The sequence below is a fragment of the Calidris pugnax genome, unplaced genomic scaffold (assembly GCF_001431845.1).
Source record: "Calidris pugnax isolate Ruff unplaced genomic scaffold, ASM143184v1 scaffold103, whole genome shotgun sequence".
NCBI classification, from domain to species: Eukaryota; Metazoa; Chordata; class Aves; order Charadriiformes; family Scolopacidae; genus Calidris; species Calidris pugnax.
The window spans coordinates 4,675,442-4,688,864 of NW_015090990.1; the positions used below are offsets into that span (position 1 = coordinate 4,675,442).

At 37.0% G+C, this 13,423-nt stretch overlaps 1 protein-coding gene across 5 annotated transcripts in view; it reads left to right on the forward strand.

Moving 5' to 3' along the window:
* SLC4A10 (solute carrier family 4, sodium bicarbonate transporter, member 10) overlaps positions 1-13,423 on the forward strand; it is a 126,541-nt gene that overhangs the window by 108,796 nt on the left and 4,322 nt on the right. For 4 of the 5 annotated variants that reach the window (XM_014954465.1, XM_014954467.1, XM_014954468.1 and 1 more), the window contains 6 exons: positions 698-949; positions 1,871-1,939; positions 4,297-4,470; positions 5,096-5,218; positions 9,037-9,104; positions 10,745-10,861. In XM_014954465.1, coding sequence (XP_014809951.1) covers positions 698-949; positions 1,871-1,939; positions 4,297-4,470; positions 5,096-5,218; positions 9,037-9,104; positions 10,745-10,861 — 803 coding nt within the window. Of the gene's footprint in view, positions 1-697; positions 950-1,870; positions 1,940-4,296; positions 4,471-5,095; positions 5,219-9,036; positions 9,105-10,744; positions 10,862-11,534; positions 11,574-13,423 lie in introns of all 5 variants that reach the window. The other variant, XR_001413393.1, reaches the window with a different exon arrangement.

A 13,423-nucleotide genomic window follows, 5' to 3' on the forward strand; every position in this document is an offset into this window, starting at 1 on the left:
ATATTATTTTATAGTTTAATGTATAGCTTAATTATAGTTAATTTCTCTTAATTTCTAGCTATCTGTTCCTATATAAGATGAAAATATGTTAGTGAAAACTGATTACTATCATGTGCTTATCATCTATAAAGCTTTAAAAGGATAAATGCGCTTTTATGGCCCTTGATAACATAAATTGACTTTGCAAATGTTAACTTAAGAATTTTTGTGTAGGAAAGAAACAAAATACATATTTTTCTGCCTCTTGTATAAGGATGGATGGGGGTCTATTAAGATTAATGCAGTGGAAAGTTGGCAGTGTAGCTGCTTGTTCTGCTTACCGTTATCCAGAGAAGAGATTTAGTCAAACCAGAATATGTATGTATTTTCCATTGTCTTAGTAGCATCTCTTTTATAAGCGGGAAGGGTATTTGGTGCCCTTTGTAAAGTGGATTTATGATACGTACGCCTAAATCATAACTGGGATGAGTCTAATAACAGTAAGCATTTCTTGTGAACTAGTAGGAATTCCCCTTAGATAAGCAGTTTGCCATCACTGCTGACCCAACCTAGATAACACATAGAAGAAAGCTATTTTTTCCTACAAGTCACAATTTTTTAATAATCTCTAGGTGTTCATTAGGAATGCCTGCAAGAAGTGTTCCCCCTAATTCAGATGTCATTTTATATCTTCTTGCTGTCATTACTTTTTTAACAGAAAGGATGTGGATACCATCTCGACCTACTCATGGTGGCAGTCATGCTTGGAGTATGCTCTATTATGGGATTGCCGTGGTTTGTTGCAGCCACTGTCCTCTCTATTTCCCACGTGAATAGCCTAAAACTGGAATCAGAGTGCTCCGCTCCAGGGGAGCAGCCGAAATTTCTTGGAATCCGGGAGCAAAGAGTCACAGGGCTCATGATTTTTGTCCTTATGGGCTCATCTGTCTTTTTGACAAGTATCCTGAAGGTAATTTGGGGCAGTAAGGAAAAGCACTCCACTGAACATTTCACTATTGTTACTGCATTATTTACTGAGTGCCCTTTTGAGGCGCATTACTAATTTGCATAATGTTACACAATGGTAATCTAAAGTGGAACTCTAATTTTGCATAATAAAATGGCTAAGGACATATAACATTTTTAAACCAAAATACTTGTGATAAAAATTTGACCTGACTGAAGTCAAAGGGAGTTCTGCCATTGACCTGTAGTATATGAAGATTCACCCTTGGTCTATGCTTTGGGCTGATGGCAAGTTATTGTGAAACAGTCTTGCTAAGTTATACCAATAAGTCATTTATTTAGAAAATCTAAAAACATTTTGTGATTTCTGGATAATTTAAAAATATTTTCACATTTGCAAGACAAGTTTTGTGGTTTTAAGAATCATCTGGCCTCTGTGAAATTAGTGAGTTTTGCCACAAAAATAATTCTATAAAAGCCATTCACCATTTTTAAATGCTTAACAGCACAGAACATTTCTTCTAGCATTATGAAGTATTTTATGTGTCTTGAACATTTTTCTGAGGATTATAGCTTTACAATTCAGATGCTTTTCTGAGCAATCTTTTAAGTAAAGAATTTAAGTATGTAACAAACACTTTAATTTTTCATGTAGTTCTGTTTTTTTTATTAATAGTGAATAAAGTATATTGTAATAACTAGCCATGAGAGGAAAATAAAACTGTAGAGCCAGATTCTTCTTTTGCTTTATACTCTGAGAAACATTATTAATTTGTAATTGAGTGACTCTGAATTTACAACTTGTCTGATTAATTCAAGCATATGGCACTTTGAATTTCAACTGTTTAGAATGTCTTTCTAGAAGCATTTAAAATTTTTAAGTGGTATTTAATATGCTCTTCCCTTTCTCTGCTTGTTTGTGCAGTTTATTCCTATGCCAGTACTTTATGGAGTATTTCTTTACATGGGTGCTTCATCTCTAAAGGGAATTCAGGTAAAATGGATTTATGAAGAGTGTGTTACTGATGATGCTTTCTATAAAATATGTAGTTATTCCCATTAAATTATTTTCTTATCCTTTGTGTGTAATCTTAAAGGAATGTTGCCAACCTTAAATTCTCGAAAGTGACTCACTTAAAAAGGAAAATGGACTCTCTCTAAATAGAGTATTCCCTTTAGGTCGCGTGCTCCAATTTTTTATTTTTTAGGTGCCGATTTTTCTGTTCTCCCTTGTTATCAAGGGAATTTGGCTGAGCCTAAAAACTGAGTAACAAATATCAGGAGCTCTTCCCTCTCCTCTGCCTCCCCATTCATTTGCTTGCCTGCTGCCTTTTCAGCTTCCAAGTTAGTGTCTTTGTAGTGGTAAGCATGATCTTGAACTTTGCCTGTATGAGGCTGTTGGCTAACTCACCCCAAAACTAACACAGGTGGGATTTTGAAGATAAATGCCCCAGGCAGGGAAGTGGAACTGTTGCAAGTCTCATGGTACTTCATTTCTGGCTTCAGGGATGAAGGGCAAGTGTAGTGGAAGGGCAGCATTCCTGCAGTTGCCTTAAGTAGGAGCCCCTGGCAGGAGGCAGGCACTTCAGCATCAGGGTTGGCAGGCACTTCAGGGTTGGCAATGGTATCCTGTGTACCATTGCTCCTAGGTGACTGCAGCGTTAAATGGCACAATGTCAAATCTTTTAGCCCATCTGACACAAACGCTCAATTTTTCAAGTGTGCCTTTGTTTGTTATCAAAAGTTGAGGTATTGATACACCTTCCAAGACGATTGAGAAAGATTAATCCCGTGATGAGAACATGAGTTATACTGTGCAAAAGGTTGTTTCTTTCATTATATTTAAATTTTTGATTGCAAGTTAAAAATGTCTTTTTTTTTTTTTTTAAACTCTATAGGCAAAGTTGGCGACATCTCTCGTCTTTTGACGGGTGTTTTCTATTTAGAGACTATTCTTTTATAGTTTGCTTAGCTCTTATCTTTTGGGTTGATATTCAAAGAAGTTTAATTTGCCTTTTACTGAGGTTTAGATAATTTCAGCCTAATATGGTTCATCTGTTTCTCGGAACAAGGGTATGAGAAAGTACACTATGGAAGAGTGTTTTTAAAGCATGCTAAAATCTGGCTATCTTTACTTGGAAAAGGGATAGCATCCCCCTTCCTTTCTCCCTCCCCCAAGCTGGGACAAGGAATTGAGATTTGATAAGATGGCTTTTGTGGGAGGATGTGCTTTTTGCTGTTTCTGTGAAAAAGAAATCTGCTCAAATCTGTCCAAGTTATAAGCCTTTAAAAAATGCAGTTTGCACATGCTCAGTAGAAATTCCTGAAACTTGAAATTCTGAAGACTGCATGAATATAGACAGTATGGCTCATCCATGCAGGGAGAAATGGTGCATCACCATCATCACTGTGCTGTAGCAGCTGACACAAAGTCTTAGGTCAGTACGGAGACAAATAGGTCTGAATAAAAAGAACCTCTCATGTACGTTCCTATTGGCATGGCAGTTGGCTTTCTGGCACTGTTTATTTTCTTTTTTTTTTTTTTTTTTTCCCCTGGTTTGGTGAAGAAAGTGCAAGAGGGAAAAGAAAACAGCCTGAGATAAAGTATCTGGTGAAGTAAACTGGGGAAAAAAAAGTGTTTCATCCACAGGAGATAAAAGACTGAAGAGAGGCCTCCATCATCAGCTTTTTCTGTGCTAAAGGAAGCAGAGCTCAGTTATTGAAAAACAAAAGTTTAGGATGTATTAAAAAGGCTGTGTAATAGTGGGTATGCCCAACAGCATCAGCCAGCTTCCATTCAGTTTGATTCAGTTAATTCACTTCTACTTTGAAGTCTGGCTTTGCCTAACTTAAACAGCTCTTGACTTGAAATCTTAGCAGTACTATTTTAAAGGAACTATTTTCTTTGTCTATAGCATATCATGCAGTTATGAGCAGGATGTTTCCGGGAGCATGACTGTACAGAATGCAATTTAGCAGAATTCAATATCTGAGCACATCTGCAATAGAAATACCTAGGGAGACATACATGCATTAAAATTGAAAGGAACTTCGGTATGACTTACCAAGTAATTAAACTTTACTTAAATAACATGATTTTCATTCTTAATCTGGTGGCTTCGCCAAGCTAGAGGAGTCCTTTACCACTGTTGGACTAGTATAGAGTCACGGCTCGTGATTGTAACTGAGGTAGTCTTTTTTCTGTGCTCTTGAATTTCTGCACAGTTTTTGCCCTTAGCATAACAAGCTGGGTTCTTAGGATATTCAGGATCTCTTAGGCAGCGTGTGAATGTCAGCATAGATTATCCTACAGCTCATTTTGATGCAAACTTTTAAAAATTTCTCTTTCAGCTTTTTGACAGGATAAAGTTATTCTGGATGCCTGCAAAGCATCAGCCAGATTTTATATATCTGAGGCATGTTCCTCTTAGAAAGGTCCATCTCTTCACTGTAATTCAGCTGAGTTGTCTTGTGCTTCTGTGGATTATAAAGGTTTCAAGAGCTGCCATTGTCTTTCCTATGATGGTATGAAATATTTTTTATTTCTTCTAAAAATCTCTATTCTTTTCACTTGTGGATAACTATTATTGAAGAAAAAAATAATTGTGGGTAGGTAATTACAATATTGCTTTGATTCACTGTTCAAAGACAATTCATACTGTATTAAGTAAGGAAAAATTCTTCATATAACCTCTAGTTTGAGTCTAGATTGCACTGTATGTGTAGATAGCCCAACTGTGTATTCTCTTAGGGAAAATTCTTTTTTTTTAAAAAAATATTTTTTTATTTAAAGAGTAGTGCTTAATCATTTTACAGAAAGAACAGTAATTTATTAAGGAAGATTGTTCATTGCACTGAGGAACTTTTATTTCTGGCAAGGCACAGAACTATCAGTAAAATCTGTTCTGCTGCTTAAGTAACTTCTCTCTGATTATTTCACTAATTGAAAAGAAAAGATACCTACTGACCTCAGTGATTGTTAAATGCTCCAAGCCATACCTCATCTGAACAATAGCTGTTGGCCTAACCAAATTAAAGGGTAAAATTCTAATTGTTAACTGTGTTACCTTCTGAAAGTATTTCTCTACAAAGTATATTTGTTATATTTACTTGCTTAATTTCCTAATTCTTTGAATTAATATCTGTACAGGTCCTAGCATTGGTATTTGTCCGAAAACTCATGGATTTCTTTTTTACTAAGCGGGAGCTCAGTTGGTTAGATGATTTGATGCCTGAGAGCAAGAAAAAGAAACTGGAAGATGCTGAGAAAGAGGTGGGTCATGGTTTCAGTTTGGGGTTTTTTTTTTGGTGTGTAGCACTGCATCAATTTCTCCTTCAGACATTTAGAGAAAATTCTGTAAATAAGACATATTCCATGCAACATGCAGGCTTGTTAAGAGTATCCAAACTGTAATATATTCAATATTTTACATAAGTCCTTTTGAGGTTACAAACTTAATAGGTTTAGGTGGGGATGTTTATTAGATGTAGATTCTTATGCTGCCATACTGTCACATAACATAGTGTCATCAGTGCTCCTGGGATTGCTCCTGAGATCCACTCAGGTGACGTGCAGGGATGAACCTGTGTCTGTAGGAAAGCTCTCAGATGTCAGGGGCAGTTTGATGCTGTGTTGGGACTGGTCTCATCCCTGCTGGAGATGCTGAGGAGAGCACTGCAGAATTTAAGGGGCATGGCGTGTCCCAGTGGGACCTGAGCCATACCTAGGTCACAAGCCATCACCTTGTGCCCTCCATGCTCAGCAGTGTCATATCCCTGTGCAGTATCTCTTTTACAGTCTGGGCCAGCAGAGTGGTTTCTGCTGCAGCAGGAGCAATTTACTTCCACTTTCTAATGAAAAGGTCAGTGACACTGCCTACCCCTCTTAACTAAATCCTCAGACTTTTACTTACAGCCTGTGGCACTATCACCCACTTGACTCTTTCAGATCTGGACTCCTCCTCTCCTTTCACAGAATCATAGAATAATATGGGGTTGAAAGGGACCTCTGGAAGTAATTTAGTCCAACCCCCCTGCCAAAGCAGGTCCACCTAGAGCAGGTTGCACAGGAACGTGTCCAGGCAGGTTTTGAATGTCTCCAGGGAAGGAGACTCCACCACCTCTCTGGGCAGCCTGTTCCAGGGCTCTGCTGCCCTCAAAGTAAAGAAGTTCCTCCTCATGTTTAGATGGAACTTCTTATGTTCAAGTTTGTGCCCATTTCTTCTTGTCCTGTCATTGGGCACCACTGAAAATAGAGTTGCCCCATCCTCTTGACACCCACCCTTTAAGAATTTATAAGGTGTTGATCAGATCCCCCCTCAGTCTTCTCGTCTCCAGACTAAAAAGACCCAAGTCCCTCAGCCTTTCCTCATAAGAGAGATGTTCCAAGCTCCTAATCATCTTTCAATGAATATGGATTTCATATAATTTCTTAGAAACTTGATACAGGACAGATTCTTGCACATTTCCACTCATAATGTTCCTCTATTTTGACAGTGAAGCACATATCTTTCTGATGGTAGATTTCTAACCAGTTTTGCATTTGTTTGATAGCATTTTCATCTAGCTGCTGCTTCATGAGTTGCTTGTTTGAATGTCATATAAAACTGTGGGAATATAAAGTAACTTGATGTGTAAGGGATTAAGGTCTTTGCCCTTTGTGCCTGGTATCAGCCACCTGATCAATGTCAACTGTTAGGGAACATCAGTACTTGGCCTAAATAAGTGAGGGGCGAGTCTCATTGGAGAAGCACTACCTGCAGGAGCAGTAGGCAGAATATGTTGATGCCAGGTTATTTTACATGGGAATTGTGTCCTGTGCCAGCACCTTTGAACAGTAGCATGGTGTGAGGCTGGAGTGGCAGTGGGAGGTGAAGCTGCAGATGATGCCACATGGTCTTGGCATACTGTGGTCACTTCTAGGCAGCAGTGCTCTGGGGACAGTTGTACATATGACCTCTAGGATGCTGTGAAAACTTCTGCAAAAGCCCAGGACCTGTGAGACATAACCTTTTGGTGGTACAAGGGTACTGCAAAAACTATACAATGTGAGTGCATAAATCAGCAATTTATCCTTGGGGGATGCCCTGAGATGTGATCTGAGACCAGTGAAGTGGTGTGTGTAAGGATTCCTATTAGTAAGTCTATTTGTGGAAATAGGACATGAGCTAATAATGTGAACATATAACTGTGAAAACTAGATTTCTCTGCCTTTAGGATTCTTCCGTGACCTTTGGCAACTCACTGCCTTACCTGTAACTTTCTTTTCTTTGATACATTCAACAAACTTTCGTAGAATATCTTTTTAGGGAAAGGTTTTACCTAGGTGATAAACTTAATGATGATTATTTACTATTTAGTATGTGCCTGTAAAACTGCCAGGCTGAAATTAAAATACATGAGTCATTGTTTTTGCCCTGGAATCGAAGCAGACCAGAGAGTTGTTTCATGACAGTATCTGTTGTCATCACAATTCAGAGTAACCAAAAGTAACCAAGGTAGCTCTCTTCTTGTGGATCTGGTTATTGGAAAGAATTCCTTGTTATCCTTATGTTTTGGTTATATGTCACTTTCCTTCCCATGCTTGATAGGATGGCATCAGAAAACAAAACTGGGAAAATCTACTGGTGTTACTTTATTTCATTCACTGTCTATTTTGAGAGGTTATTTTTACATATTTTGGCATTTCTAAATATTTGGAGCTATTATTAAAACTGTTCAACTGTCAAAAACTTATGAAGCTGTGAAGCCTGGAAATGATAAAATTAACTAGTAATAAAACTTCTGACATGTAGCCTAAGGAATTAATTGGAGAGTTGCTATCACACGGCTTTTAAAAATAGAAGTATTCTACCCACAAGAATATTCAGAAATATAGTTGTCAAGATCTGAAACTTATTTGATTGGATCCTAATTTCATCACTTAAGTTGTTTTTATATTTTTAGGCCATGTTTTTCCAAGGCTTTGTACATTTATAGTGGATATTATATATGCCTTCTCACAGACCTCCTTTGGAAGCCTCCTCTATGTTAATCAATTAAGTCTTTCCGAGGCAGGAATGAACAAGTGGCTTCTCCCATTTGGAGAAAAAAATGTTGCAACTTTTAAAATAGTTGTAATGCTAGAACAGAGAAGAAACAAATTTCTGTGCAGAGAGGACTTAAATTCTGCTACTTTAGAAAATTGTACTGGCTCTTCCAAATAATGCCAACTTATCAATGTGTGTTATGCACGTGGGGTTTTGGGTGATCTGCCAGAAAATGCTAAGCTCTTTTTGGGGGGGGCAGCTCATGCTTTCAAACAGGCACCGGGGTAAACTGTTACAAAGCCATCAAATGAAGCGAAGACAGACGTAGAGGTCTCTGGGTGTCATGCTCATACACACAGTGCAACAGTTTAGGGCAGGATTTGATGGTTACGTTCATGTGAAGGCACATTAACCTCCTGGCTGTGGTTCTCCTGACCTAACAGGGGTGTAAGCCTTGAGAATCCTCCCGTGGAGCCTTGAGCTGGTGTCTGAAAGACTGAGACTTTTGGTCCTTGAGGGGTGTTGTTTTGTTCTCCCCTCCCCCTAAGATAGATTTTTGAAGTCTGTAAATACTTGACTTGATTTTTGGTAGATATCTCTTCACTCCTTTTACTCACAGAAGTTTTTTCCCTGATAAAGTGAAAACTAATTTTGATTTCTTGTTTCACTACCCTTCATTGCAACAAGACTTTATCAGTATTAAAACTGTGACTGCAAACTTAAATTTGGCTTCCCTAATTTTTGCATGTTAACATTGCAATGTATATATCCTGTTATGCCTCATATTTAAAATCCACCATACAGTTGCTCATTCAGTGTTACTAATTTTTCTCTTTCTTTATTATTACAAAAGTCTCTTCTACTTGGTATTGAAAAATAACATCAAGTGAAGATATCTCTTTTAAAATAGAGAGTTTTAAATGACAAATATTTAAATTAAGAGTTGAAAAGTATCTTTAAGGACTTCAAATAAATACTTAAAAGGGGAAAAAGGATTAAAGTATATAAATTTCACTTTTTGCAACATCATATCCTGTCTCATGTCTGAATTCCTTCCTTCTAGGAAGAGCAAAGTATGTTAGCAATGGAAGAGGAAGGGACTGTTCAGTTACCACTAGAAGGACATTACAGGTAAAATATACCTTTCCTCTTTTAGGTGAGTTGCAATTACACAAATAAAATAAACATGCCACAATATTTATTCTTAATGCTTACTGAATGTCAGGAGGATGTTTGTCTGGTAGTAGGGTACAGATAGGTGAACGGAACCATATACTGCAGCATTTAAAAGCTCAGCCCTTTTCTAGTCTTTCCACTTGATCTCACAGTCCCCGGGAAAAGGAGCTGAAGTTTTCCATTGGGCCAGGCTGCAGGATCAGGCCATTCGTAATGAACCTTGGCCTCTGACAGGTACAGAACAAAAGGAAGACGTAGAGTAGGCCAAACAGTTCATCCTGATGCTGGTAGGGAGCCAGGATGGGTTTTGAACACAACCCAGAAAAAACTAGGTTGTTACAGTGTTACATTTTAAAACACTCTCATTAAAATCCTATCTACATGAGAGAATAAGTGACTCAAGAACTGTACAGGGTAGAAAGGCATAATGCGGGGTTTCATACTTAAGTATGAAGACCTATGTTATAGATAGTGATAATACACGTGGCCAGATCATAACGACTCTCATTTACAGTTTTCAGAAAGAAAGTTCTTAATAGAGGTTTGAAATATCTGCTGATAGTAACCTCTGTGTTAATGCTGTGTTCATAGGAACATTATCCCAGAGTCGCCTCCTCTTGTATTTTAACATGAAATTACTCTAAGGCAAATAACTGTCTGTGTTACTAAGCCTATTTCTTACTTTTGATTCATCACACTTCTAATGCTCTGTTTTTTTTCTTCTTTTGTCCATACTTTTTTGTTCTATTTTAAATTAGCAATACTTACCTTAATTTATCTTGAGGTGTGATCTGTATTGATCTATAGCGTGTTTACTTAGGTAGTTACTTGGATAATAACTGACTTTCTGTACTGTAAGAATAAGAGTCCTACAGCTCAAAAGAAGAGTCAAGACATTGGTTGATCAAGTGGTTCCCCAAAACATTGTGAAAACAAGTTTACTGAAAGCTTACTGAATGTCAAGCCATACGCAAAAGCATGAAGTCAGGAATTATATACAGGCAGGCCCTTAAAACATTTAAGACTTTATTATTCTTAAGTGTGTAAATACATATTTGGAGCAGTCAGGTAAAGTTAAGGACATAATGCCCATGAAGTGCTGACTAAAGCTCCTGGTTAACTTGTTTAATTGGGGCATTTTTATTAGATCTCTTAAATCTTTGACTTTTTGATTGCTTTGAAAACCATTGTAAAAGCAGGTAGAGTTTCAGAGCATAAGTACTTTAAGAACTGTTAGGAACTCTTGGGATTCTTGTTTAATCCAACTATGCCACTGGCATCCTCTGAGATCTTGGGCAATATTTAATTTCACAGTTCCTCATTTTTCTCTGTCTATTATTTGGGAGTGAAACAATATATTTTATTGATGTTACTGTGATTAATTGCTGTTGGAGGAGGAAAATGCTAAAAAAGTGCTAAGATTTTAAAGAGACTAAGTCATTGTTCAGGATTTTTGAAGTTTAACATAATTTCTTAACTTAAATTGCCGTCATTTATTGTCATCACTATCAGGTTTCAGGGACAATTTTAGAGTTAATAAGTAACAACGACTGTTTGATCATTGTTTTATTGTATTTACTTTTATTCTTGCCTAGAGATGACCCATCTGTGATAAACATTTCTGATGAAATGGCGAAAACTGCTGTGTGGAAGACATTGTTGATAACCTCAGAGAATGCAAAAGATAAGGAGTCAAGCTTTCCTTCGAAAAGGTTTTAATTTTTTTTTACTACATTATGCTTTATATACTGGTGTCAAACAAATATTAGAATATTTTGCTAGGGATTAGAAAGATTTCTAGCATCTTGCAGTTTTATTTCTTGAGGTTTCTTTTTATTTATGTCCAGTCATATTTTGAGCTCAAAACACGAATTCACTATGTACATTTATTTAAAAAAAAAAAAAAAGGCAAATATTTGCATGCTACTTAATTATGCTACAGTGGAAAAATGAAGTTGAGCATGATGCTTGTGTAATGAACCACCAGCCTACACCTGGATATTGCACAACAGCTGTTGTGTTTGTTCTGCTTGCTTTTGTTCTTTCCTCTTGAAAAAGAAGTGGTCATCACTGCCTTGAAAATGACTATATGAAGAGCCCAGTACTCTGAATGCAATCTACTAATATTTGGACTAAAATCCATCACTTCTTTTCATTTTTCTGCTTACTTCACTTGTACACAAAACAGTTAAATACTTTTAAATTCTATCCAGACAAATGTAAAATGAAGCAACAATGTTCTGTCTGTGCTACAATTATTATGGGACTAAGATAATTTTCAATACAAGCACAGTGTGATTCTAAGAGAGATTTTCCTGTGTTTCCATGAGTTTTAAATTTAACTATTTTCTACTTAATTGTTTTATATCACATTTTTGTCATAAGCTCCCCTTCCTAATCACTCTAGATGCTGATTCCCTAAAGGTAAGACCCTGTCCCTCAACCTTTTCCTTGATTGTATTTTCCAATTCAAAATGGTGTCACCTAGGAACCCAAATGATTTGTCTAATTTTTGGGGAGACAGAATGAAAAGAAATTTCAAATAGGAATGTAAAATGTCTTCATCGAAATCCTTAATATTAAAATTTTAAATTTATTGTGTATTAAAAATAGAAACTGTAGATGTACTATACTTAAATGTTAAATGGAATTTATTCCTTTTTTTCCTCATTAATTCTTTGACTTTTCAAAATATAAAATTATATTCTGCCCATTTCTGAATTTAGTTTTCAAAATAAGCACCATGTTTGAAACAGCTGGCAATTATTTTATGGTGAAAAGATGCAGTGAGAGGAAAAAAATGTGCGCTGAAATGCATTTTTTAATTTTGTCACCCCAAAAGGGCATGCTGCCTTTCAGTGTTGTTCCTTTCCCTAAACAGCATTAACAAGGTCAGCAGGTGATGACCAGAGAGTCTTCATTTCAGACACCCGTGGAGCAGCCCACCAATGCGATCATTTCAGTGCTCTGACAGTCACAACAGCAGTGTAGTTCTGATTTGCTTTCCACCCTGCGCGTGGGCTGAAAAGGATCCCGTCACTGTGAATCAGTGTGGTACATGGGAGAAGGATGGACAGTAGGGATTTCTTACCTTATGTGTCTCTGCTGTCCAGGCTCTGAAAGCCTGGAGAAAGAGAAGAAATTGATGTGGTACATTCACAGCCACTGGGTATGCAGTAGTTGTAGTTTTTCTGGTGGATGTTGCTTTCTTTGATGGTATGATAGGTCATGTTAACATGTACTGTTTTTACCTGAAAGATCCTTTGAGCAAAGAGCATCCACACAGAACTCAGACTGTGGCTCAGACAACACTGGTAAAAGATGATTTGACCTTTCCACTGTTTTAAAATAGAAACTCATTTTCTTATGAGCTCATTTTCAATCTATTCTTTGCTCATGAAAACAAAGACTCGAGTGAAAAGAAACTAAGGTATCACAGGTTTTATGCTTTTAGGTATGAGCATCCTGTTGTAAAGCAGCAACCTCTTGCAGAATCTGGAATCCTGCTTTTTCATGCGCTCTAGCTTGTCTCAGATTCGCAGACAGTAGATTGAAAAACCTTTAAACCTGGAAGGCTTGCTTTCTGATAAGCAACACCACAGACAACAGCAACCTTAAATAATCTTAAATAATACTAGAGACAGAGCTAAAGAAACACATCCCTAAATGCATGTATCATTACATGAAGATCTAATTCAATCCTAGGTGAGTACTGAGAAAAAAGAAAGCTTGGAATAGTAGCAGTTGTAAGGATAATTTTCACAAATGATCAAGATCACCAGTATGAAGTTACAGAGTTCCCCTTACCCTTGTGGGGAAAAAACACGTTGATTTGAAACTAATTTTACTGACACCTTTTGAAGTTCAACTACAGAAGTGTTTAATATTCCTTTTCCTGTTGTCAGGTCCACTTTCTTACTCATATCCGAAAATATTATTGAATGGTGATAATTTAATTGTGATACTGTACTATGATTTCATGTAATGCCTTTTATGTAAGGCACTGGTCAATTAACAATATAGGGAGATTTCTGGAATACATAAAATCTGGAAGTTTTTTGTACTAATTAAATACCGAGTTGACTTGGCCAATGAAAGACTGGCCAATAATAAACCAAGATCCTCTCCAAAGAGATTTTAGACAGGAGAAGTTTATACAAATGACTTCTCAGCCTGATGCATGGGTAGTATCTGTCATAAAATCTGCCCTGCCCCTGGCTCTGTGAAGTAGAATAGTGTGTGACAGTTCTTGCATCCCAGACTCATATTAATAT